The 27,717-nt window shown below is 33.9% G+C and overlaps 1 protein-coding gene across 5 annotated transcripts in view; it reads left to right on the top strand.

Annotated features, from left to right (window-relative positions):
• LOC105338980 (calcitonin gene-related peptide type 1 receptor) overlaps window positions 1-20,980 on the top strand; it is a 32,622-nt gene extending 11,642 nt beyond the window's left edge. For 2 of the 5 annotated variants that reach the window (XM_066072829.1, XM_011444334.4), the window contains exons 2-13: window positions 503-1,211; window positions 9,397-9,510; window positions 11,921-12,030; window positions 12,968-13,068; window positions 13,523-13,649; window positions 14,819-14,972; window positions 15,737-15,803; window positions 16,460-16,523; window positions 16,970-17,049; window positions 18,560-18,716; window positions 19,136-19,177; window positions 19,864-20,980. In XM_066072829.1, coding sequence (XP_065928901.1) covers window positions 1,112-1,211; window positions 9,397-9,510; window positions 11,921-12,030; window positions 12,968-13,068; window positions 13,523-13,649; window positions 14,819-14,972; window positions 15,737-15,803; window positions 16,460-16,523; window positions 16,970-17,049; window positions 18,560-18,716; window positions 19,136-19,177; window positions 19,864-20,001 — 1,254 coding nt within the window. In that variant the 5' untranslated portion in view covers window positions 503-1,111 and the 3' untranslated portion in view covers window positions 20,002-20,980. Of the gene's footprint in view, window positions 1-502; window positions 1,212-9,396; window positions 9,511-11,920; window positions 12,031-12,967; window positions 13,069-13,522; window positions 13,650-14,818; window positions 14,973-15,736; window positions 15,804-16,459; window positions 16,524-16,969; window positions 17,050-18,559; window positions 18,717-19,135; window positions 19,257-19,863 lie in introns of all 5 variants that reach the window. The other 3 variants (XM_066072830.1, XM_011444336.4, XM_011444335.4) reach the window with 3 other exon arrangements.
• The last annotated feature ends 6,737 nt before the right edge of the window (window positions 20,981-27,717 follow it).

Genomic DNA, 27,717 nt, shown 5'->3' with positions numbered 1-27,717 from the left:
CTGTTCAGCAGAGGGGTGAGAACAGCAGACACATACAATCTAATAAATTAATCAATATCGCGTTTCATGTACATGCGGCTAAGTGGGAAAAATATGTCCCAGACAGGTCAACCATTTAGTCATTTAAGAACAAAATTCTTATCGTACATCAAAGGTCATATACACAGTCATCGTATGTGCATTCAAGTATGGTGATGGTCAATATTGAGTTAGCTGTAACAATACTAAGCTAGTACTAAAAACATACGGGTACTTGAAGTTAAATAAGAACGCGTCAAGTTTAAAGACTTTCGTAGCTTTTATTTAATTTATCGTCTAAATAAAAACCACTAATTCATCAGCGTCGAACAAAGTATGTTTGTATAATCACCTTTACACAACATTCCTGGCTAAATATTAACTTTCTCGCTTCCATTACACATTGAAATTCGACATGCATGCAGTCGACAGTTCACAACTCTTTCTGGGATTAAACTCAGTGATATATCTTCTTTTATTTCAGGCGAATAAAAATAATCTGATTATCCTGAAACCAATTAATATCTTAAATTGGAACCGGAAGTTTGCGACAGCCGATCGTATTCCTGTTTACGACAACCGACAAGCGATCGTATTCCGGACGATGTGATACTGATCCAGCTAGCGGAAGAGAGAGCGCTTAGTATTTAACCACCGGTGCTTGCTCGAGCACACAGCAATCTCTTGTAAGCTGGAGACAGACTCTGAGCGAAGAAGCCGGTGTGATTTCCGATATTTCTAACACCAAATACTTCCAGGATAACAAACCCAGAGGAAATTGAAAAATCCCGACTTCTGAAATTGAAAACCTTATTAATGTTAGGAACATATCCAGCTAGAATGTTCCGCGAGAGATTTAGCAGTAAACTTCCAAAAGGTGACAGAAAAAATAAAAATTATAATCTGAAAGTCAGCACCAAGTGATTTTGACACATGATTAGAAATAGATCATTAGTTTTGTTTTTAACGAAAGGATATTGTCATTTTGGCAACATTTTTTGATTTCCAGAAAGAGGGATATATATTATATTCTTGGAGGAGAGCATTTTATTATTTTTGGTTTGGAGAGTGCTAAATTAACTCGACGTTAGAGATGGAGTTTATGACTGAAAACGAATATATCAGACAATATTTTGCAATGTTAGAAGCGGAATGTAAAGCCCGGGTTTTATCCCAACCTGCACCGGCAGATGGTAAGTACAAAGGTTTCTTTGTATACTCCTTATCATGTCACCAAATCATAAGTATTTAAGGAGGCTGTATGGTTAGCAAATCAACCATCAGATCTACCTTAAGGAGGCTGGATGGTTAGCAAATCAACCATCAGATCTACCTTAAGGAGGCTGGGTGGTTAGAAAATTAACCATCAGATCTACCTTAAGGAGGCTGGATGGTTAGAAAATTAACCATCGGGTCTACATTAAAGTTTAAATTATGAATTTTTACTTGTCTTAAACTAGATTGTACCTTAGGGAGGTTGTTTGGTCATCAAATTAACCATGAGGACTACCTTAAAGTTTTAAATTATGATTTTTTTCTTGTCTAAAACTATTAGATTCAGAAAAAATCAAATACATTATTTAAGCCCTTAAAGTTTGAATATTTTCCTACATTCTTATACAAAGCTTTTCTTCTAAAGAAGATTAATATAGTCTAAAAAATGTAAACTACTATTCAGCCTTCTTATTAAAATTGTTGGACCGCTTTGTTCATTATTAAGTTATTAAAACCTCTTGTGAACATATATATTGTATATATGAAAATATCATAATTGTTTATCGTTCCTTTACAAGTTTACAATAAATTTTCTTAAATCTAGAAAAAAAAGATCATAACTGATTTTTTTCGGTTTAATTTATGGGTACATGTACAGTGCTCGAAACATGACCTTTAGCCTTCAAAACTCTTCATACAGTCAGAGATGTAATGATAATTCTGAACTTCTGATCTTTTCAATTGAAAAATCTACGTGATTTTGTTTGACAACTGAGATCTGTTATGTTTCTGAAAATCCCCAAACAGATGATAGATTTTTAAAGTTTGGCGAATTATAAGTACTGACAAGTATAAAATAGCGTATAATTTCGGAGCAGGTTCTGTATGATATTGCTAAAAGTATAAGGATATGAGGCTTTGGAACATGTACATATTATACATCCTTCTGGTAATGAGACCGAATGGTGAATATATTAGCCATCAGATATACCTTAACATCTTAAGAGGTGATTTCTTTAGCCATAAACTTTTCTATTATCAAGTAAAATTTTTAAAAAAAAATCCAAATATTTTATACAGAGCTCTTCTTCTCAAGGAGATAGATAAAGTCTAAAAATGGCCATGGCCATCCAGCCCTCTTGAGAACGATTTCCACAATATATCATAACCTGTCCATAAAGAGAGGAGCAGATAAAGTTATTACGACATTTAACCGTTAACATAGCTTTCCTTCTGGAGATCAATTTACCAACGACCATATTTTTTAATAACTAATGGACAAAAACAAGCTTTCGAGACCATTGATATTTTTTTTTCTCCATTTGTTGTACATTTCATCGTCCATCAAAATGGTTTTAAAAAAGATCTCCCTCTCTCTGCTTCAGATAGAAATGTGAAATTTTTGAACGCAAAAGTTCATGCTTTAAATACTAGTAGCATTATTTTTAAACTTTTACGGATTATCAAGTTGCTAGAATATGACATGTCATCGTTCAATTTCGGTTTCTTTCATAGTCGTCTCAGGGTTCGATTTCAGAATACAGCGATATCTTGGAATGACCTGGATTTACATAAAAACGCATTTCGACAAAATGCATACGATTTCAATTAAAGATAAATGAATATTAAAATATACAAGCAATGTGCAGCTTGAACGAATTTGGTTTTCAATACTTTTGAATATTATGTCATTTTCTAACATGGATGAAGAGATTTATTGATGGACTTGGATAAAATGTGTTGGTCGATAATTAAACTACCTTCTTTATAGTGACACTCGGATCAAATCCTTTCGCTGCGGCTTTAGGAGAGGAAGTGAAATCTCCTTCCGCCGCGAATCTAAGCGGAAGTGAAACCCGCGACTTGTGTGGAAGTAAAACCTCCCTTTAATACTTGCTGTATGCACGCAATAATTATTATATTTTGCAGATTAATAGAAGAAAGTTAATTAAAAATCTGCATGATAAAGTATTTATATTAAAATATCGTGTCGTCTTGTGTATAAATATCGTGCCGTCTTGTGTATAAATAAACCTATACATGTACATGCAATCTGACACAGGCATTTGAAAAATGTACATGTACATGTATATCCGAAATCTGATACGATTTATATTGTTTCAGCGAATTTCATCTCATTCTAAGTCGTATTCTGGCAATAGAGGCACACGTTAATTGAAATCGGATATTGACTGCTCTCGGTGTATGTACAAATGCTTCCAATATTTTGACCCGACCTGTTTCTTATTTCTAATCTGTTCCGACCTCTACTAGAATTAACAAAAGAATCCGCACTATTTGAATTCTTGTAACATTTCTCTCTCATTATCTTAATATATAAAGTGAACTGTGTTGGATACAGCCATGTCGTTTTGATCCTGGTAAAAATGATAATTATGTCTATCAAATGGGCATTGGATACGATCCCCAGAATTTTTTATATATCAAGCGCAGCAGTATCAGGTTACTTAATCCTGCGACTTATAACACTGTTTGAAACAATTTATGAAATAACTGATTTACAGAAGTAATCCAGTGTGCTATTTCTCTAGAGAGGGCAGAAAAGGTGAAAGACATTCCATCTTCTTTTCTTTGAGGGACGATACACATGTACATGTATATTGATTTTCACATTAATGAAGCTGGGTGGTCATCAAATTACCCCTCAGATCTACCTTAAGGTCAGACGACACGTACCTTGATCAGTTTATATCTCCTCATAATAAAGAGTTCCGATCAAAATATTAATCCGGTTTTTCACCGAAATGGGTTTCAAAATTATATTTGCTAGTACATGTAGAATAGTAAATCAACTACAATTCCTAGAAAAAGTTGTATAAAATTGAGGAACGTGTCGTCTTACCTTCAACTTTTAAATATTTTACAACTGTGGTCATAAACAGCTTATAAACTCTTAACTCAGCAAAAAAAATAAGAACATTTTTTTTTTCGGGGAGGGGGGATGTTTTGAGCGGTTTCAAATATCTTTATACAGAGCTCTTCGTCAAAATGGGGTATATTTAGCCTTTAAATGGCCACAGCCATTCAGCAATTTTACATCGATGAAATAAACAAAGTAAATGACTTCAAACACGATTTTGACCGGCCCGGTCACCATATGTTCAAGGCAAGTCTATTCATACCCCACGTATGCATGGCTTTCAAATAGTTCACGTGTTTTCCGTTTTGCGTTCCAAGCGAAATGAAAAAAAAAAAATAGACAAAAAACTCACCTGGCAAGTCCACAGTAACTAATAGAGTTACTTTGAGAGGAATTCCCCGGGGGGTAAAAAACTAGTTCATAAAGAAAGAATTCTCCTTTCTTGTTCACTGATAAAGCTATTATTTCAGAATTTCTTAATTGTCCGCATCCAACTTTAATGGTTCAAGGAGAGAACGTATTCTGTAACAACAACAGATTGGACATATTCCTGGAATGAAAAGAGACCTAAGGGCCCCTTTTTATGTTTTCTGAAATAAAAAAAAATACCATCATGATTTTTTTTTTCTTTAAATAAGCTTTTAATGCAATGATGCTTGAATCGCCGGATCTGAACGAGCAATTTACTGGGTTTTTGAATCTTCAACAAGGTCAAAATGAGTGGCCCAATTATTGCGGTATAAAGAACATCTGGTCAAGATTCTTTTGGTTTGGTTTTTTTTTAATTGTATTGAAGTTTTCACTCTCTTATTTCTTATGTTGGGTCTTGACCTTATGAATTGGAGTTAATTTATTTTTATCTGCACTGTTGAAATCTAACAACACCCCCCCCCCCCCTCCTTCACCACGCAGAAACACTTTTTTCGTCGTTTCCGATTACTCAACAAAATATAGTTTCAAAAAACGAATTTAATACGGTTTACTGGAGGGTCTGGATTCTTTCACGTTTGAAAAAAAAATAAAGAAGAAGTAAAGAAGTAAAAGAGATAGGCGGCCCATCACAAAGAACTCTTTTAAAACATGAAACACAAGCCATGTGTGTTCCCTGCACTTTAAGATCAGCATCATATCAACTCAGTGACAAGATGCGCTTCTCGATTTTTTTTTCAACAAACTTTTTTTTACCGTTAGTAAATTATCTATATATAAATATTTTTTTTTTGTCAATATGAATCTTGCTTTGAAAGTTTTCAGCCTACAAGGTCATATTAACAACCAACCCCCAGTTAATCCTCTTTACTCTGCCCATCCCCAAAAACCTTCCCACCCATTCTACCCCCCCCCCCCCCCCCCCAAATAATAATAATAAAACGAATCAAAGCAACAACTAACCCCCCCCCCCCCACCACCACCACCACCACCTCAACACAAGCAACAGTTTAAAAAAAATTTTTAATTGATTTCAAAGAATTTAAAACAATCTTAAACTGTTATAGATAATTTTAAATTATATGTGTTTTAAAGAACCCGCTATCTTCTCTTTTACTGTTAGCGAGTTTCTGCTATAACCCTGCTCCCTCTTTATAACATTTTTTTTTGTAATTTCATCACCAGCAGTCGATGAGCGCTTTATAACAGTGGCTGATCGCTTCACTTTTAACCGGATTAGGCGCTGACAGCATCTGGTAAATTAACATAACTTTTTCTTTTAATTTCTCGCTAGTTCTCAGTTAATCCCCTATTGTGCCCGTACCAGCTGTGGTTAGTTTGCCATCAAAGGACGAGGATAAGGTATATAACAGAAGAAGGATGGAATACACGCGCTGCTCTTCGTGGTTTTTTTTTTCTTCCGATTTATGAAAGTCACAGCTGTGTTCAGGTAAATAGTTGGAGACTTTCTGGTTCAGCGTGACCCAACGTTATCTGATCGTGGTCCAAACAACTTCAAGGTCCATAGGCGTCAGAACCGGGGGGGGGGGGGGGGGGGGCTAAGGGGGGCTTTTTTGCAAAGTTATTCCTAACCATAGCCAAAAACTATTTTTTTTTTTTGCTTGTCAAGATTTTTGATAAGTCTACCACCTACTTTCAATTTGCTTCCGATGCCACTGAGGTAAAATATATTTACATGTGTACCTGCTTCAAAGACAAAGACGTAGCGATACACTGTAGTTCTATTCAGTTTGATTGTATGACCCTTTTGCAAAAGTGCATTTGTAGTGCATTTTTTAATATCATGAAAAACTTTGATTTCCCACCATTTTCAATATCTGGATCTTTTTACCCGGTAATTAGAGATGGAACATTTTGCTATTTTGAAAAAAAGGTCGATTTTTGGTCAAATTTTGCCATGTTTTTAAGCAATATCAGCAAAATGTCTCAAAAAATTGCACTTGCAGCAAATCATATCATATATTTATATATTTAGCTTAACCTTTATTCGTCGAATTCTTCTTTGTCTGGAGATAGAAAGCTATTATAAATGATATCGATCAGCTAGCCTCCTCAACTCAAAATTATAGTTCAACAGTAAACAATAGGATTATTTTCCTTGCTTATTCATGAGCACATTAATTTTCGCGTTGAATTATTTTCGCGTATCTTCAACAACTTTCATATACTAGAACCTTAATCACAGTCTAATTTTCAGGTCACATAGTATTAGTAAACGACTAAAATCATTTCCGTTAACAACCTAAGTAATTAATGAAATCGGAACCTTGCAATCTCCTTAATGCATCTGACTTCTCTGCTAATCGAATCTTTATTAGAAAGTAACCTATTTGCACTCTCTGTTGGGTAGAGTATCGTCTCTTCCCATATTGGTCATAGATCAACCGAGGACAACATTGAACAGTAATAAGCCTACCTTGATTAATGTATATTGCAATACGCAATTATATTAGAAAATCTGTAATAAAGTCTTTCTTATTGACTATAAAATGAAATAACGATAAATCTTTTAAAATGCTTTTAAGGGTACTTTATATTGTAATTATATGTCTTCAAATGCATGTAATTTAGGTATCAAAATTTACGTACACCTGTATAATTATATGTTGCAAAAGATAATTACGTACATATACACATTTTATTAATTTAGCATTCAAAACTTAGTCATTTTTTTTAAATCCAGCATTCGCTCCTTGCCACTGAAGCATTTGTAAGAAAGCTTAATATATATACATATACTTACTTCTTACATTTACGTGTAGTAAAACATTCTATGGCACTACATATGTTGTATAATTATCCCATTTCTTGTAAAAAAAAAAAAAAAAAAAAAAGAATTCGATATCGTACGTCTTGTTTAACCATGGTTCGTATGAAACGAATACATCACAACAGAGTTAATCGTGTACAGACAATTAAACGTTAAAAAGATTTGATTGTATACTAGGTTTGTTGGTGTGTTTGGCAAATTCATTCTAAATTGATTTAGCCAACAACAAAAAAATAATAGTTATATTCTCTTGAAATAGATAAATTAATCTACCAATTTCTCTGCCAATAAAATTTGCGTGCTCTCAAATTGTGTCGTTTGCACTGCATTGGCCAAAAACTAGTGCGTCATTTGGACAGAATTGGTCCAATAGCAGTACAATGAAAATTGAAAAATATTTAATTAATCAACCAGTTATTTTTATTGAAAAGCATGCAACAAGAAGATTTGTGATCAGCATTAATTGAATATACATTGAGTGTAGTATATGCAGTCTACAGCATAGCGCACCTGCTAACCTCCTCAATCCATTGTTGTCTAGTTTCTTCAACCATTCTTTTTTTGGTTGGTTCCGTATAATTGTTTACAGCATAAAAACACACTCGACCTTCTTAACCCACCTTTCTCTCCAGATGGGGGACTCACGCTGTGTTGAATTTTGAAGTAATTGCCCGCTCTGTTTTCCTCCCGTGGAGTCAAAATTTACAACACATCAGTATTCTATTACGAGCGATGAAAAAATGGTGGAATTTTAAAGGCAACCAATTTTCCGTTTAAAAAATCGGTCGGAATGTAAATCTTCTTTGCTTTTTCCTTATATATCATTCTCAGTTTCGACTGAAGTTATTTTCTGATAACCTATTACAATTTTTATGTTTCTAAAGTAATCGAATGATTAAGAGACGATTACATTCGTTTTCCCTAACATTTTTGAAAACTTAGGCGGTCCAATGTTCCCACTTTTTTTTTTTAAATCCAGTTTAAACTCGAGGACATTTTTATTGCAGTTATGTAATATACCAGATATACATGTGTCATATCAAACATAGACCAAGTATTCAAGATTTCTTTCAGAAAATTCCGTAATTGAGGTTTTTAGCATAAGATTAAAGAAAAGTAAATGATGCCAACAAACTTTCCTTTTTTCATTGAACGAATTCCTTCACATTCGTAAAAACATGGTATTTTTTCGTACAATTGATCTTGTATATTTTCAACTGAAATTGTTTTTATTTCTTTGCATGGGAAACAGATTCCAATCATTTTTTCGGTACAGTAAGCTGAGAAATGTCATATATTTTGAAATTATATCTCTCATGAACGACCAGTTATTTAATAACACATTAATTATGCTCAATAGCTTCGAAACATAACAAACTGTGATGGAGAAAGAAATAAAATTTAGATAACCCACCCTTCTTCAATCAGCAAGCTTAGATACGGCACACCTTTACACGTAGTAATAAAAAAAATTACATGCATATAAAACCCAAGGTTTTACTTTTCTACATTGCATAATAAATCATAAAAACAATCCAAAATCTTTCCTTTAATCTTTTTTAAAATGAATTTTTAATTTAATTTATATTTTTAAGCAATGACATACATGAATTTTTTTACAAGATCTTTTAATATTGTCTTTTACTAATTAACGATTCCTAATCATTAGTCATGAACTCATTGACAATTAGGAATTGTTAATTAGTAAAAGACAATATAATGAGAGAAATAAATTGAATTGTTAAAAGGGGAGGATGGTTGTGGCCATGCTAGACTATAATAACCTTCTTAAAAAGAAGAGTTTTGTGTACAGGTAAAAAAATTAAAATTTTAAAGTTAAATTATTTGAATACATTGGTTTTTTCTTTTATTTTTGGCTGAATAAAAATTCAAACCTTAAAAGATCGGGTCTAAAATTTTAAGGTATATCAGATAGGTAATTATTTTGGTGACTTTGCAGCCTTCTTTTATAAAATGAATTCGCTATGTTCCGGTGTTTTCCATCAACCACATTTTTATGTTATTAGATATTTAGATCACTTCCTGGTTCTCGTTCGTACAGGGAAGTCTTACTGCGCCCCCAAACTCGACCATTGGATGGGATGCTGGAACTACACTGAGGCAGGTACGAGGGCCACCGAACCCTGCCCGCCCATACCTGGTTTTGACTATTTGCGTGAGTTATTTATTCAGATTTTTGTTTTCAATATAAAACTAATCAATAAACATTTACTAAAATCATACATAAATACATTAATTTTATCTATTATTAAGATTAAACTATTGATATGAGTATATTGAACATTCTTCTGAAATTGGCAGCTCAAGAGAGGCAGATCAACCCTCCCCCACCCACCCCATGCACACACACAAAGACCTAAAGATGCCACGATTGATTTTATTTTTAAAAATCGTCATTTCAACCTTTAAAGAAAACTACACAGACAACTTTAACTTTTTTAACCAATAATTTTCTTTTATTATATATGGAAGAATTATTATTATTTTCGACCTCACTCCGGATATATTTTTTTTTTACAAATCGCTGCTCTCTCCTATACCTTATTATACCTTGATTCACATTAAAACTGACAATTTTGATTTAGTCAGATAATTTCATATTCTTCAAACTCAACAAAGTGGTTTTTTTTAAAAAAAACAAAAAAACAATCGTCTATACTCGCTCTTGAATTACCATGCATTTCACATTTTTTTTTCTTCATTTATTTCATGTTTGGCTTGTCTGCATGCTAAAAAGAACGAACAATAAGCACGAATTTTTCTACAACATTATTGTTACAAGTAATGTGATCTAGTTACACAAGAAGTAATCATCTGCGTTAGTAAAAAAAAAAAGATGAACATGCAATAAATACCAAAAATGAAAATAAATTAAACCTCACAAAGAATTATATTCACTAAGTTCCTCGGTCGTAAATCATTGCTAACAAGAGATATATGTTAGAGGATGTCAATAAACGCAATTTATGCGGAAAAACGTTACAAAATGTTTAGTGTATTCACTAAATCAATTACGGTTTTCTATATCCGTATAATTCGCGTTGTTTTCTATATGGCGTGCCAATGCGAGATTTAAGCACATAGAACATATAGAAAATAAAAGCGCAGAGAGACCGTCCATTATAATACATGATAGGATCTCTTTCAGTGAGTGAAATTGAGCAATTCACTCAAAAAGTTGTAAAACGCTAATAAAACATGAATGGAAACATAACACGAGATTGGAGATACAAAAGATTCCGACGCATGCGTGCAATTCCCGCCTCTATCTAGTAGCAGCAACGGGGAATGGGGGAACTGTTCGACATGTTTATCTTCTGTTTATTAGATAAATTGACGGCCTCTTATTCTATCACTCATCTGTTTGTCGTCTGTAATCTGATTTGATTGTCAACGGAATCCTGTTCTAACCATGCTCTCTCCATTCCGTCGAAACTTTTTTTTTTTTTTTTTTTACTTTTTTTTTTTAAATTTTACTGTTAGAAAATAAACCCCGAAAACACAAAGATTAGATGAAATACAAAATTACATTATGGTTAATCCAAAAGTAAGGCCAGCAAATATTTGAGCCAGATAAGAGATTTTCCCTTTATCTAGTCACAGAACCACTTTTGACCAAACTTGGTAAAGCATCCTTGGTATTCGACTGAAGGTCGCGAAGTCATCAATCGTCCATAAGAATTAAGATACACATATAACCAGTAACATCATCAAAGTGAAATCCTCTACATGTTCATATTTAGCTTTCTTAGATACTGGTAGTTGATTTAATTTAAGCTAAAGGTTTGGGTTTTTTTTTTCAAACCATGTCCAAGTAGGACGAAAGGGGTCCCAATGGTGGACGGCACTGAAACAAATTTTGTACCATACTATTCTGGAAAAAAATACGACAATGATTTGTGTAATTAACATTCAGGAAACCAGTCCTTTTTTTTTTAAAAAAAACCTTTTCTTATAGAAATGGCTTCAGTTGATATTATTTAGTGTTATAAAGGGGCATGGTCACGATTTTGTTCCAAAATCATTTTTCCCTATTCTAATATTTGAAGTGCTCCAGTTAGGCATTTTAGATAGGCAACCAAAATCTGAGTGTGATTCGGTGAGTTATAAACAAGTTAAAGAGCTTAATTTTCGTTGCTATGTAAACTAACGGTTGTTTACATTTTGAATGCTGAAGTGAAAATTTCAGTTTAACCTAGTAACATTAATGTGTTAAACGTTAGAAATTGTTTATTCATGCTTAAATTTAATAAGAAGATAGACAAATCAGCTTGAGAAAGTTTTTTTTACGAGTATATTGAGCCTATGTAAACAAAAACAGGGCTTGAGCCTTGTTTACATGAAAACGAATTGTGAGCCATGCATCTTGCTTATGACTCAAATTTCATTTGGTCCATTAGAAATGCATCCCAAAAGCATTGTAAACAATAAAAACAGAAAGATTGAATTTGAATTTGCCCCTTTAAACAGCAATGTATTGATATTTTTTTGATATGTTTTAATTGTTTTGCAGCCGTTTATTTGACGCTCTCATCAATTCAATTTTCATGTTCTTGTATTAACAGAGAACGCCACCTTTGACTGTCGGGAAAACGGCACGTGGTACGTAAATCCAGCCACGGGGCGGGAATATGCAGATTACTCCGCGTGCTTTAACTTCGAAAACGCTATCAAGGTAGGTGACGGTAGATAGAACCATTTTAACAAGTCCTTGGACTTTCAGTAGGATGTAACTATCTATTTCTTGCGTCAAAACAAGTTAAAATGACGCTGGTTTCAAGCGAAATATACACCGATTGCGAAGCCTTAGCTCAAAAGCCAGACACATCTTGTTGATTTCAAAGAGCCATGATTGAGTGGCCTACAATAAAATAGACAGGCCTACGTCACAATGCTGTTTGACACAACTACCCAAAGTCAAAGCTCCTGTTAAAATGGTTCTAATTGAGATCCCAGAAAAGTTTAAGGTTGATTGGTCTTCATATAAGGGACCTAACTCCCATTGGAATAGAAAAAACAGGTTAAGGTGCCTGTGGATGTGTCTTCTGAAAAGGGAGCAAACTCTAAATTGGAATAAATGAAACATTTTTTGGTAAATGTTTTCTAATTAGCGAGCTTAGTTTTAATAAATGAAACAGGTTAAGCTGAATGTGTCTTCTGATAAAGGAGCTAACTCCCAATGGAATAGTACTACTATATAGTATTCAAAAAAGGTTAAGGTTGATGGATCTTCAAATAATTGAGTTAATTCCCATTGCAATACTTGAAAGTAGAACTTTTTATTGAAATGCCAAGGAAAATGTATAATTAAAAGGGGCTTCATGTATTTTTTTTTCTGCAAGATATACTCATCTGATAATACATGCATAGCATTTACAAAATTTATTAAAATTCTTTTGTCTAGAAAATATTGCTAGTTTTAGCCCAAAAATATGTTTATTACAAGTAATTCGTATAATTTCAACGTCTCGGTCCTTTCCGACAAGCGGTATATATACTAGTATATAGAATCGAAAACAGATCTAGACTTAAAGCTTTTCAGTTAACAATATCTTGAAAAAGAAAACTGAGCTTGTTATCTATTTATTTATCATATTTCTTTTTTCATGCAGGAAATGGACAAAGACGTAATTCACATCTACGTCACCATAGCGCTATTCTGTCTTTCATTCGTCATGATCTCCATATCGCTTGTCATATTTTTCAAATTCAGGTAGGTGCACCGGAATTTAATAATTATGCTGACTCTGCGCTCTGCATGAAAAAATGTCTGTGTTGGCTTCTGATGCACATTCTAAATCTTTGAAGAATGCACACAAAAAAGAACCAAACGGTTGTAAAAATTTCAAATTTAATTGTACAAATCTATCATTCCTACCAAAATAATTTCGCAAACTAAAAATAACGCTTTTAAAGCTAAATGCAAAATGAATCTGAAATACACTAGTATGCAAACTTTCATATTTTTGTCTGATATCTTCATTTGTCTTAAATCTGATTCGTAAGAATGAAAAAATTATTTTGTAGAAAATAAAAATCTAAACAAAATACTAGTAAAAAACTTTCACAAATATACTTTTAACAGAACCAAATGACTGTTTACATCTTGGTTTTGAGTCATTGTAACTAAATTTGCAACTATAATTATATTCCGGATTTTCCTTCAGACAACTTCGATGTGATAGAATCACCATCCACAAAAACCTGTTCATTTCCTACCTGTTGACCGACTTATTTTACCTGGTGTACCTGTCGGTCATCCATTTTGCGGAAGACGTCGTTCTACACAACCCGGTGAGTTTATGCGTTCTTTGGTCAACGCTATTCACTTCTTGGGACAGCACGGTTACATGTAACTACATAGATGTATATTGAACTGTTATGAGCAGTTATTCTAAGTTTTCAGCATGTATCTAATATATAGATATACATTCAAGGCGCTGTTCTTCTAATATTTTCGGGGGGGGGGGGGGGCTTGTTTCAAAAATGGATGAGGTCTACTTTTATAGTGACTTTTTTTTACTGCTTGCTTTAGTGCGTCTGAAATTCACATAGTAGGAGACGGGGACATGACATTGTGACCCCCCCCCCCTCCGCCCCCTCCGCACCGCGATTACATTAAAAAGATAAATCTGAGCATGTTCCGTGTCAACAATCGTCAGCAAACTAAAAAGATATGATATATCTTTTTAAATATTATGATGTGTGTGCAGTTCATATGATGTATTACTCTCAGATAATATGTTTTAAAAATCACCATTTATTCATGTCTGTTGCAATTGTCTTTACAAAAAAGCATGCATTTCAGCTCTCTCATGCTTCTTCCTTCGATCACCCTTCAATGATCCCAACCACACTGTGTTAATCTCTATAAGACAGACACGCATTTTGACAGGAATCGGGCAAAGAAACATCATAGAACAAAAAAAACACAGTAACTAAATGAATGTCTTTATCTCTTCAAGGTTGATCTCTTGTTGTGCTTGTATCCAAGATCCTAGAGAAATTGCTCTACTTAGCAGAAGCAGCTTATTTTTTCTGTGCATATTTGATAACTGATTAAGAATGCTTCTAGATTGAGTTCAGTTTGGTGCTCTCTCTCTCTCTCTCTCTCTCTCTCTCTCATGCCCGTCTGAGAAACGAATTGGTTTTTACCACAATGGCAAAAGAGAAAGACAAATCATTAAAAAGGAACTAATTATCCCATAAAATGACGATTTTAACTCAATAACATTGCGTTAATCCCTGTAGAGTATTAACTTACTATTTTCATATGTTGTAACAAAATGATATTTTCTGGAAAAGACCATAGCCCATGTGTAATGATTGACTAATTAGTAATCCAAAGTCTGCACGATCTAATTAAACAGGCCAATAAATTCCTGTCGCCACATGTTTTTTTTTTGTACTTTTTTTTTTTAATATATATATAAGGATTTAGTTTATTTTGTTCTATTCCACAGGACTGGTGTCAATTTCTTCACGTCATCACACAATACGCGATCGTCTGCAACTTTGCCTGGATGTTCTGCGAGGGACTATATCTCCACACCGTGATGATGAGCGCATTCACTTCCGGAAAGTCTGTCATTATCGCATGTCTCATAATTGGTTGGGGTAAGCGGAATCATATTTTGATAGTTCTGCCAATCACTGATGTTGATGTACTGGTTTGTTGAATGTATGATACAATTATATGCAATTCGATAATTGGCAAGTTCAACACCCTACATTATATTGCAGAAATGTAGAGCATGTTTTGCACGTTATGTACTGTTGCAATTGATGCAATTTTCTCGTTATCTGTCCACAATCATATGATCTTATTATCTATTATCTATTATCAGGTCACCATTGAGCAAAGTGCACGTGAATTGTATTCTTCATTCGCAATACTCACAATTATAATGTCATTTTCATCCCACTGGAGAGCGTTGTAATTGACTTTTGATTTTTTTTTTTTAACAAATGATGTATTATGACCAGAAAGTTCATTTAACTTAGGGTTGTATGGGATGTTTGCCGATATTAATGTGAATTAAGTACATAATAAATAAAATACTTTCACAGTTTTAGAATTTTAGATATAAAACAAAAATATCTTTTTGGAAAGTTATTAAAATTTTAAAATCCCCAGCGGGATTCGAACTCATGACTTACAGATTCATAGTGAACCCTCTAATCCACTGCGCTACACTGTTTGGTAATAAATTTTGAGAAAGAAACTATTTATGAAATAACACTTGATTTATTTTGTTTATTTCGATCAATAGCACGTCACGACAGGGAAATGTCCCATACCACCTTAATTTCAGATGGATCTTACGACATGACCTCGCACCCTCCTTGAGTTTACCCCTTTCTGTGTTTATATTTTGCAGGAGTTCCGGTTCCGTTAACAATTATCTACGGTGCGGTCAGAGCATCACTGAAGGACAATATCATAGCGTATGTTATGATCTCTTATTAACTTTACAATATGTGCGGATCCAAATCCTTTCTTTACAAAAAGGAATGGGGTGATTGTTGTGTGTCGTGTATGTGTCAAAAACTTATAAACTTATTTTATTTAGCCTCCTTCTCAATGTCTTGGTCAATCACGATAAGTACCCCCCCCCCCCCCCCCCCCCCGATATTGCTTCATGCATTGTGAAATTATCTCTATGATTTGCCATCTGAACGATATGTATACATGTTTTTGGTGGGTTTTTTTTATCCATGCATGTTAAATTCCACTTGAAAATGTACACGTTCATATGGATATTCGAAATAAATGTTTTTTCTATGAAAATAAACTCAGGTGACCGTTAAGGCCCATGGGCATTTTGCCATGATTTGTATCCTTTCGATTTGCTGTAAAACAATTATAAATGATAAGTTGAATGTCATTCTCCTATTGTGTATGATGAATGAACCCAAAACCACTAAATCCGTGTAATTCACAACTCCCACCAAATTCCCTATGGATAGTCGCAATCTTGCGCTATATATAATATAGAAGTAATATATTAATGTGAAATGAATTGCATGCCACACGATGTTGTAATATCTTGCACAATAAATTGAATTAATTTGATTTGTCTCCTTCCACCCTTTGCCACCAGGTGTTGGAGCAGCGAGAGCAGTTTTCTGTGGATAATGTACGCCCCCGTGGTCCTATCCATGGCGGTAAGTAAAGGGATTCAATGTCTAAGTGTATCCCTTCTTGTCAACATTTGTATAGTTAATTAACATCATGCCTCAGGACCATTAAACTTAGGCGAGCTAACTTTTGATCTCAGTCTCACTTTTACAAAAGAAAATTAATAAATAGTGGAAAATTAATACTGAGATTAAAGAAGTGAACTCGTCTAAGTTTTATGGCCCCGGGGCCAGGGCCTTTTGATGTTTTTTTCACAACAATAATGTTACACTTACAAAAGATTAAAAAAAAAGTGTATGTATGCTACAAAAAGAATCACTGCAGTTATAGATACAGCCATGTTGTGTCATAGAAATTGCAGTTCAGATTGGTATACAATGTCATGTCATACAAGGCGACGATGTTATATACAAGGCGACTGTTGAAATTATATAAGGGAAAAATTTGACTTTTTGAAATTTTGACTTTTTAGATAAACGTTGTGTTTGTCGTGAACATAATGAGGCTGCTCATCACAAAACTCAGACAGATACCGGAAGTCGCCCAGACCAGGTAAATATCAGAATACACCGTACACAGTATTATGTTTCCTCATGTTTTCAATCTTTCCTTAAAGAGGCTTCATGATCGTGGTCATTTTATAACTGTATTTATCTCCTCGAGAAGAAGAGCTATGTATGAAGATATTATTGGAGAATATGAAAAATTATCAAGTTTTATTACTGTATACAGGAAAATATTTTCGCCCCTTTCGCCCTCGTTGTCAGCGGGCAAATGTTAAGAATGGGCGATTGCCAGTATCTCAGATTAATTTTCTTTAAACACACCAATATCTGGGCGAATTCAAGACGGGGTGAAACCGTTTGCAAATGAAGAAGGGCGAAAATAACACGGGGTGAAAATAACCCTGTATACAGTATATTGCATTTTTAATTACTTAATTATAGTTTGATTTTTACTGGCTATTACTCTAAGAGTAAAACTATGATCCCTCTAAGTTTGTTAGATATTCTTTGATATTTGAAACACGTGAACAATGTAAAGACATTTTGTAAAGACTTTGACAGCTACCGAAACACACCACAATTAAGACGAAATAAAAATTATCTCCCAAATTAAATTTGCTATCGTAATTTTTCATGGAGTTGAACTCATAACTTGATTGTTAAAAATGTTTTATTTAATATTGTTGAACTTACGCGCGATATCTCATTCTAAACTCTGCATTTATCTAAAAAACTGACAAACAAATAGTCAAATCATTGTCAGAGAAAACACCTGTTAAAAAATGACGACCATTACTTTAATACATTTTACGAGTTGGCAATTAATTGAAGCCATTAATGAGACCTTAACTTGTTATCGATCCGCAATATTGCTGTTCTGTCACATTAAGATGAAAATTCCTGGTTATTGTCTTCATATTCCGCATGCCTTAAGGAGATACTAATGTCTTTTTACAATGCGGGGAAATTGCTGAAATTACTTTGCGGCGATTAGATGTCAGAAAGAAGGGTAAATATTCCGTTTTTTTAGGGGGAGACATTACACTACAAGTATTTACTATCATATAAAAAAGTTATTTTCCTGGATTCTGGTAATATCTATAAGGAGCATATTACTTCGGGCTCTATCAATTCGGTGTTTAAATGTGGGACCTTCAACTTTGAACGGCTTTTGTTTTAATTGATGGGTTTTTTATGCCCGTTTATATTCTAAAAAAACCCTCTAGTTTTATCTCTTATGGTTATTGTAATAGCATTGTTTGTTAATGTTACTTTTATTAGCTTATTGTTTATTATTGGGGTTTTTCTTCAAGTTATTGTTTTAGCCAAGCCCGTTGGTGATATTCGACCATTTTGCATCATCGACTGTTAAAAACAAATTTAAAAGTTTCGAACAAACATTGTAACATTTTAAGAGTAAATCTTAAACTATTTGAAGCACCCTGTAGCCTCAGATGATTGAATTCCAGTGTCTTAACTTCGTAATTGACGACACACTGATTTGAAAATTCAGTTCTCGTGCCTCCTTTTTGAGGATCGTTTTAATTTGCACACAGTTTCATCTCTATCCACAGGAAGGCCGTCCGAGCTACGGCCATTTTGATTCCTCTGCTCGGCCTACAGTTTCTCATATTCATCAAGCGCCCAGAGGACAAAGATTCGACATTGTCGACAATATACCAATATGTATTGGCGATATTTGTTCCTTTACAGGTAATAATAAACGCAGTGTAGATTGTGGTTAAGTTAATAATATTCATTGCAATGATTCAGAGAGGTAACGAGTGAGTAATATGAGCGGGAATGTTTGGAGAAACGCACTGCATGCACACAGCATGTAAAAATAAAATAAAAATTGTTTTGAAACACGGTAAAATGCTTTTATTAGCTTAATAAAATAATAATAAAAACTGGTATTCTCGGAATTGTGTGTGAGGTTTTACAATATTAAGATTCCTAGAATGATTTTTTTTAATTGATTAGCGTTTAAAAACTTATTCAATCTTTAATTATTTTGGTTTCTTGTTTTTCTCTTTCCTGTAATTGAGTAAAACATTGTACAAGTTCAATGTGTGTGTGATTTTGTTTTACTTTTTGTTTCCACCATGACCTGGTTTTCTTTTTACTTTCAGGGTGCTTTTGTATCCATAATGTACTGTTTTTGCAATGGAGAGGTGCGTAAGTTAAAGAACTCGTATCAACTCTCGACCATAAGTTCGTTTCGAATGAGCCGATTATTGTCAAAACGCGCAGGTGAATAAATGTTTATTCACACACAAGAACGTGATGTCGTGGTTAAGCGTGTCTCTCACATTGATCTATTAACTCATAAGCACATGGTTTGTTTTTGAATATTGTAATATCCACTCCTCGTTATACTAATCAAATTTGTTGACGTCATCACTACGTAATGTTTTTCCACGATTTGTATTGGACATCCTATATTTAATCCGCGTTAAAGAAGTGCTTTCATTTTGTATGTCACAGTAGGAATGGTGAAGCGTTGTATTGATTTGATTATTGCGGTGAAGGTTAATATTGTTGTTGTTATATTTGTGAAGTGTCCATATTTGCTGCCGAGTAAAATTGGAATACAACCATATCAACATTGCACGGACGTTTTGCATGCATTTTTGTAGACTAGAGAGTTAAATATCGTTTGGTGGTGTTGAAATGTTTGCTGCACTGAAATTTAAGAGAAAAAAGTAATAATTAAAAAATTCAGGTCATATCAACCATTATGATATGAAGAATTAAGAATCGTTTTACAATAATTCATTTTCCTGTAATTTAAATACATTTTTTCTAAGTCATTTTACGCATAGTTTTGGTTATCGATTTTCATTGCTCTAATTTCTAGGTTCTTTCACTACTAAAACGAAAATGGAATCAACATAACGCCATGTTACCGGGGAAACGTAAGCGCGCGCAGTCTACTTCAGCCACACAATACACGATTGTCGACCCAATGTCACAGGTGCAGACGTCTGTGACGTAAATCTTCTGACGTCAGTCTGACATTCTGCAGAAGGCATTAGTGCTGAGAAACTGTTATTATACATCTTCTTGTTTGTGTTTCACCGTTGTCTGTCTACAGAAAAAAAAACTCGATTTAACCAATTTGAAACCAGATCTGCGTTTATATCACTTTGTGTTCTCTGTTTATTGACACTGACTTATATTGTTTAGCACTTTTGGAAATATATACGTCCAAACTTCGCCGTCTCTATCTTTCCGCAAGCGAATGAATACTCGGCTTCAAGTCGAAGTTTTGGCCTCAAATGTATATACTTTTCTTCAAAGAAATTGATCTGAGGACAGAGTTAAGTGGGTTTTTATAAATGTTGGAAGCACATACGTTTAGATTTGTACAATATGTCTGGCTGTGACGATGAATGATCTTGCCTGGTGAAAATTTAAACTATAGCTGGATTTGGGTGATTCTGATGCTTTTTAATGCATACGTGATTCAATAGCATGTCTACATTACGACTGCGTGTCCATTACTTACATGTACATGTACCTTGCTACACACAACGCAGAGGGCCTGATAGAAAATCCCGATGAACGCTACATCTCGCAAATAAGTAAACGTACTTTTTGCATGTATGATATTTTAAAACGACAGTCGAAAGGATGAAATATATAGTTTCTTATCATGTCCAATGAAGATTGTATTACAAATATTTGCATCATGATCGCCATTCTTGTTCGTATAATTTTGATGTTTTTGACTTATTAATGATATACATGTATCAAACGTTGCCATATCGTATAAACCAGTTTCTTGGATTTAGTTGTAGATAATTTATATTGTCTTTTAATTGTATTATCATGACTAAGTTGCATAAATTTGTTGCAATAGTACAAATGTATAATTATTATTCATAACAATAATGAAGATTTGTGTTTCATTGTATCAATTGTGAATCATCGAGGTAACATATTTAATTAATAAAGAATATATCTTTAACGTATTCGGTGGTTTTGAGTTGAATTGATATTCTTATGACTATAGGATTTTTATATATACTGTGGATTCGTGGGAGTCAATGTTCGTTGGTAACCAAAATTTTCCTGTTTTGTGGGGACGTAATTTCGTTGGTAGCCAATTCGTGATAATTTTCATAAATATTAAACGTTTGTGGTGATGTAAAGTCTTGGGCAAGGGCTACCCATGAAAGCAGCGAACATTGACCTCCACGAACAATGACGATTCCACAGTAATTCATTTCACACACGAATCAAAGCTGTTTTTAGTGACAATATTCGATATAAGTTTTTTATAAACCCAGGCACGTAGCATCAGGGGGGGCCTGCCCCCCCCCCCCCCCCCCACTTTTTCTCACAGCAACAATTTTTTTAAAATTTACATTAAAAAAATTGAATTATCATGGAGTTGGCCCCCCCTACTTTTTTGGGAGTATGTAAAAAATTGATATGAAAATAAGGAAAGGAGGAGTGAAATTGAAGTTATATTCTTCCCCCCCTCCCCCCACGGATTAGGATTTTTGAAGATTTTAGGAAAGTTTAAATTACCCCCCTTTTTTTTTTTTTTTTTTTTTTTGCTTGTCAAGATGTTTTGGATGAGTCTGGCCCCCCACTTTCAAAAACGATGCTACGTGCCTGAAACCTTATTTATTATACACGTATTTCCTTATTTTTTTTCGAAAAACTACAGGCTTTTACAGTATTTCAGAGTCTCCATAATATGCCTCAAGTTTGTTTTTCCTCAGACAAAACGTAATTTCTCGGGCCTTTCCAAAAGGTTGCGCTTGGCCTTGGACAAGAATAACGCAACGTCATTGGATGGAGCGTACCACGTGATAGTCGTCTATTGGTATATTTGAAAGAACAAAACTTAGTTACACTCGTGATAAGTAAAGTATATCATCTCTGGTATGAGTATGCTGTGTGTATCAATTATGTAAATAGCACGAATGAAACAATAAGGGGTGGAACTTCTTTTAAATTAAAATTTGCTTTTTTATGTTTTCTGAATTATTCAAATATTTTTAAAAAATGAGGCGGGGTAGTCATCAAATTACCCATCGGTCATATGATTTTTAAGATAAGTTGTATCAACTGCGTGAAGATAAATCCCAAAAATGTGAGCTTTAAAAACTATCATAATGAAATTTTTATTTTTTTTACATCTCTGTTTATTAACTCTTCTTCTTAAGGAGATAAATAAAGTGGACTCGACCATCCAGCCCTCTTAAATTAGGTTTTGACGTTGTGTTTATTAGATCGAGAGAAAGTGCAAAAAGAATTCTGCTAAACGGTCGTTATATCCAAAAACGTATTTAAGATCATCTCTTCTCCGATTTTAGCAGTGGAATTAAATCAGCTTGTTTTTTATTTTTATCTTTTAACGCTGGTTGAATGTCATCTACTCACGCTATCAATAACAATGCAATGCGGGGAATGCACTCTGGGGTGTTGTTATTTTTTTTTTTTTTGTTCTTTACATTGTTTGCACACAGAGACCCTTGCCCTTGCTTTTATTGGTTAAACCAGCTCTTTCTTTTAGAAAGTGAAAAAAAGAAGAAAACTATTATAATAATAATTCATAAAATCATAAAAGAACGAAAATTGCCCTTTATTGATTACATTCACTGAAAATACGAAAGAACATAATATTTTTAGATTCGTTACCTCCAAAGTGTTAAGTACCAGATGACTTGACAAGAGGACTCTTCTCTTCTTCTTCGTTTTCAGCAAAAGTATTTATTAATAAGACGTTCTTAAACTGATCATTAGCATTGTAAATTGCTTTCTTCACGAAATTTAGCTAAATATAACTGTTACAGAACAAAAGGTCTCTCTCTCTCTCTCTCTCTCTCTCTCTCTCTCTCTCTCTCTCTCTCTCTCTCATTTCTGGTTTTATTTATAAAATATACAATTTTCCAAGTATTACAAAATAGTGAGTGTAATAAAATTTAGGATTCAAGTATAACCTGGCAGTGCATGTTCAAAAAAAGAAAACTCACATACTCATTAAAATTTTCTAGCAAAAAAAGAAAACTTTCTGCACACATGTCTAAAACAACCAATCTTGTGAATTAACAATTGAAACCAATTGTTGTATATGTAAACAAAATCATTATCGTTTTGTTCAAGCATTTAGAGCGGCGCGTATCTGTCTCTGCTTTTGTGGCCTCACAAATATGTTGCAGCCTGAATTCCTGGTGACTTTATACCCAAAAACAATGAAGAAACACTATTGTGTTTGTTGTTTTTGCAGTGATTGATGAGATATTGGATGTGTACTGGTTTCAAAATTACACGCACCTGTGTGAGTTATGCATTACATGACATCGGGCCATCCTAATTACCGGAATATACTAATAGAGAACCTTAATTCAACAAATAATAAACAGCTGTGGTCTTTGGTAGCGGTGAAAAAGTAGGTAGAGGTACATGTATATTTAGATACACAAAAAATGATTCCTTCGTAAAATGGCTGAAAAATACTAATTTATAATAGTCCTTTATGCTTGTCAGCAAAATAGAATAATTCTTGTTTCCTATTTTGCAAATAATTAAAGATAATTATGACATTTACATGTAAATATAGTATGATTATCTGTTGTGTATTTCATGTAACAATTTTCAGGAATAATTGTAAATAAAATCGAATGATCATACATTATTTTAAAACATTAAATTATCCGACAGGCATTAAAGATAGGTATTAGCCTAAATGTTAGGTTTGTTAAGGGAGTGGGGAGGTTGCGGGGGGGGGGGGGGTGGCTCGAGGGTCGTTACATGTAATTATGTTTGCATTACGGGTTCCAATGCCCGTTTTTTGTAATTTTGCATTACAAATAAATTGAGTCTATTTTTAGAGGAGGGGTGGAGGCATCATCCTCCTTCTTCTGCCCAAACTCCCCATGGATCCAAACATACCCCATTTCAATGATGGATATATTACAGTAACTACAGTTGCATCTTCGCTAGCCAAGGTTTTCTGATCCACACCTTGGCTAGCGAAAATGTTAGAGTTGAGATTTCTTCAATTCTATACGATACGGCTGAGAGGGAAAGATGGTCTGAGATAATTTTGGTTTGAGAAATGCAATAAAACAGCTGTATTCTCCAGAATCCTTTGCAATGCCAAATCCATTTTGTCCTTCAATTTCTTTTTTATATTTTACGATTCACTCAGAAGTGCAGGTTACAGAATTAACTCCTAATGAACGACCAGCATACGGAACAATGATGAAGAATTATTCAAAGAACGCCTAACAATTTCCGATAATGGCCGCAATGACTTGCTTAAAAAATCGCCATCGCCATTCGTAAATCCTCTAAATTGGTCGTTAGAATCAATGGACTCGCGAGCTAAACTCGTTACAGATCGAGCATTTCTTGTATCGTTAGACGCAACATTTAAATTTAGTACAATATATTCCCTTAAATTATTTCGGCTTCGTTTTATCGTGTCAGGGTCCATATCTAAAGAACCCACAGCAAATGAAAAGAGTGATGCTTTACAAAAAAGCATATCCATCTGTTTTGAAGTACATGACTGTATATACATACATGTAGGTACATGCATAAAGAGAGTAAAGGGATGAAAAACATAATTTATCTATATACAAAGATATGAGAAGATTGAAAGATAAGTTTTCATTGTAGAACAGAAATCAGTCGAATGCACGTCTCTTCAAGGATATTCCTGCCCGATATTTTATTCATCATTATTTTTCATTATTAACTGTTGAACTTTTTCTCTTATTGCTCAATTCAATTGAGAATATTTATAGCAGAATTTTACACAATTTCACACAATTACGCAGTTACCGTTGATTACCGTTGCTGTATACATGGAAATATTCGCCCCAGTTTTATTTTCGCCGTTTTACCCTCGTTATTTTGGCAAATTTTAAACTGGATAAATTTAAAACAATTCTTTATTAAATTAATTACTGTGTTAATTATAAAAGAGCATGCATCATATATAATATTTTAATTGTCTAGCAGACCTTGATACAGGGGGAAATCGTTTGCAAGAGTAAAAGGGCGAAAAAAGCGGGGCGAAAATTATCCTGTATATACAGTATGCATTTTGAGACACATACCTTTACTCCACAATCCCGCACTGCAAAAAGTGTATCCATAAAAGCCACAAAAGAAGTTGATTTCTCTTGTCCTAAATCCGATTATAAAATGACAGAATTTATAAAATTAGTACAAATCAGTATGTTTATATTTTGATTGGTTAAATAAAATTGATAATATTTATTCATGCTTTGATGCAAAAATTTTCAATGTCAATAAAAAGATATTTACAGAAAGCGTTGTAGTCTGGTTTTTTGCTTCTTTTCCCCACCGATTGTCGCTGCCGCACCATATATAGTTAACATGATATTTAACCGCCGCTACGTATACCCCAATAACAATGAGAGTGACTACTATGAGAACCCAACCCGGTGGGAATTCGCATTTGTCGCGGAAAGTTTACCTTAATGTTTAAATTGGCGACAATGCTATTGACTTTTCTCGTGGTTTGTTTACAACATGAACCCGTGAAGACAATTATTTAGTTTTCTCCGGTGGTTACTAAATATACATGTATACTGCATTATTACTAGTAACTAACTCAAAAACAAAGAAAGTTTTACCGATTTCACTTATCTCTACTGAGATTTTTTTCAAGAATCGAATAAGGATATACATGTATTCTTTTTCAGAATTCCCAACGACACTAAACACAAAATAAGTAAATTATGGTAGCCAACATAAAATTTACATGAAATTTATAAATTAAAATTGATTCAAAACTCACGAAGAAAGCTATGAGTTTGGGATGATCTCATTTCAAATTTGGTCTAATCGTTAGATTTCTCGTTCAAAAGTACATCGTCAAAAAACAATTCTGCATTCTTTTTGCCAGTGCATTATATGGGCAAATATGTATCTCGTCAATAAATACGAACCATACTTAACAATATGCAAAACATTCCCTGATAAAGTAGATTATCATAGCTATATACGATGCCGTGTAACTATAGCTCGAAGGAACACGTAGAGAAAAAATTAATATCAAGATTTCGATTTCACCGCAAAGCGCTGTTTCAGGACAGATTGCAAAATAATTTGCGATGGTGGTATAGCCATATCAGCGTACATGACAAATTCCCGCCAGAGGACGTAGGAGCACGTGGGGGTTATCGGACAAGAAGTTGGGTATTCGTTTTATAGGCATAATTATTGGCTTAATCATGTAATAGTCCCGGTTATCACGGCAGAAGCTTCGAGCAGAGACTATATTAAGGGGGCTAAATAGTCAACAAGTTACTGATCCGACCTAAGTTGAATTTTAGATACAAATTTTTATAGCCATAAAAACGGTTATTTAAGAAGAATTCCAAATATTTTGATCTGAGTCGCTTCCTCAATCTTTATTGAGAACTCTTCTTTTCAAGAAGGTTAATTTAGTCGAGAATTCTTCTCAACTATCCAGATATCTGAATCAAGACAAGTCATTTAGTACAAATCAAAAAAAAAATCAACCAACTTTTCTCTCCTTTTGCTCTATATACAATTTTTATTAGAATTTATCTCTCTCTTTCTGACTTTCATTCAATCAGTGCAATGCAACTGCACCGGTGACACATTATCATCGGTTTTCTATCGGATCGTTTGCCCCGAAGTGGACACCATTCATCTGTTTATTTCAAAGTACTTTTCAGAACCTGAATGTACTGAAATATTTTCACGCAGGCGTTCGATTTCATTCACTGGCTGTCACGATAAGATATTTGACGCCAATTAAAGCGATTCCATTAAAAATATTTGCTTTTTTATCGGGTGGGAGATAGGTATTTTACAGCTAAATGTATGTCCATGTATTGTTTGTTTCCCAGCAACTCAAATCGACCTATAATTATCTGTCTTAAGTTTCTATTCTAATTTTTTTGATGTTCTAAAATTTAGGAATTTGTAATGTTCAACTGGCATAATTTGCGTGTGTGTGTGTGGGGGGGGGGGGGGGGCTCTTTATAATGCTTTTCATATTATATAACTATTTATATGCTACATGTAGTAATTCTTATTTTAACTGATTTGATATAAACAAATAAATAATCTTTACGTACCTTTAAAGGGGCATGGTCACGATTTTGGTCAAATTCTGCTTTTCTGTTTTTATTATTTACAATGCTTTAGGAAGGCATTCCTAATGATCAAATGAAATTTGGGTGCCAGTCAATGAGTTTTAAGCACGATACAGGCCTCATAATTCTTCGTCATGTAAACAAGGCTCGTGCCTAGCTGCAGGACTGTAGCTCCCGGTCTGAAAAAATTCGGATGGACGACCTGGGAGCTACAGTGCCTCCCATAGTAAAAATCTGCAATTTACGGCGCACAAAAAAATGCGCTAGTTTTGGACTTATTAATCTCATTTACGAACACATTCTGTACAAATATTTGATCCCAAAAAATTCCTCGGACATTTTACTACAGATATCGTCACTTCACTTACTTCTGATAGTCTTTTAAACACCATCACCAGCCTTGTAAATTGAAGTGGTGCAAGTTTGTTTACATTTAAAAATGGCGACTCTCGATCTCGACGTAAATTAACATACTTCATTTTCCGAGGTCGGTTATCATGTTAAGAGAAAATCTGAGACAAGTTAAGTGACGATGTCAGTAGTAAATTTGCTGAAGAATTTAATGGTACTAATTATTTTTACAGAATTTG

The sequence above is a fragment of the Magallana gigas genome, chromosome 10, assembly GCF_963853765.1.
Source record: "Magallana gigas chromosome 10, xbMagGiga1.1, whole genome shotgun sequence".
Taxonomy (NCBI): Eukaryota; Metazoa; Mollusca; class Bivalvia; order Ostreida; family Ostreidae; genus Magallana; species Magallana gigas.
The sequence above is the reverse complement of the archived record's forward strand: the minus strand, read 5'-3'. Positions and strand labels throughout refer to the sequence as shown.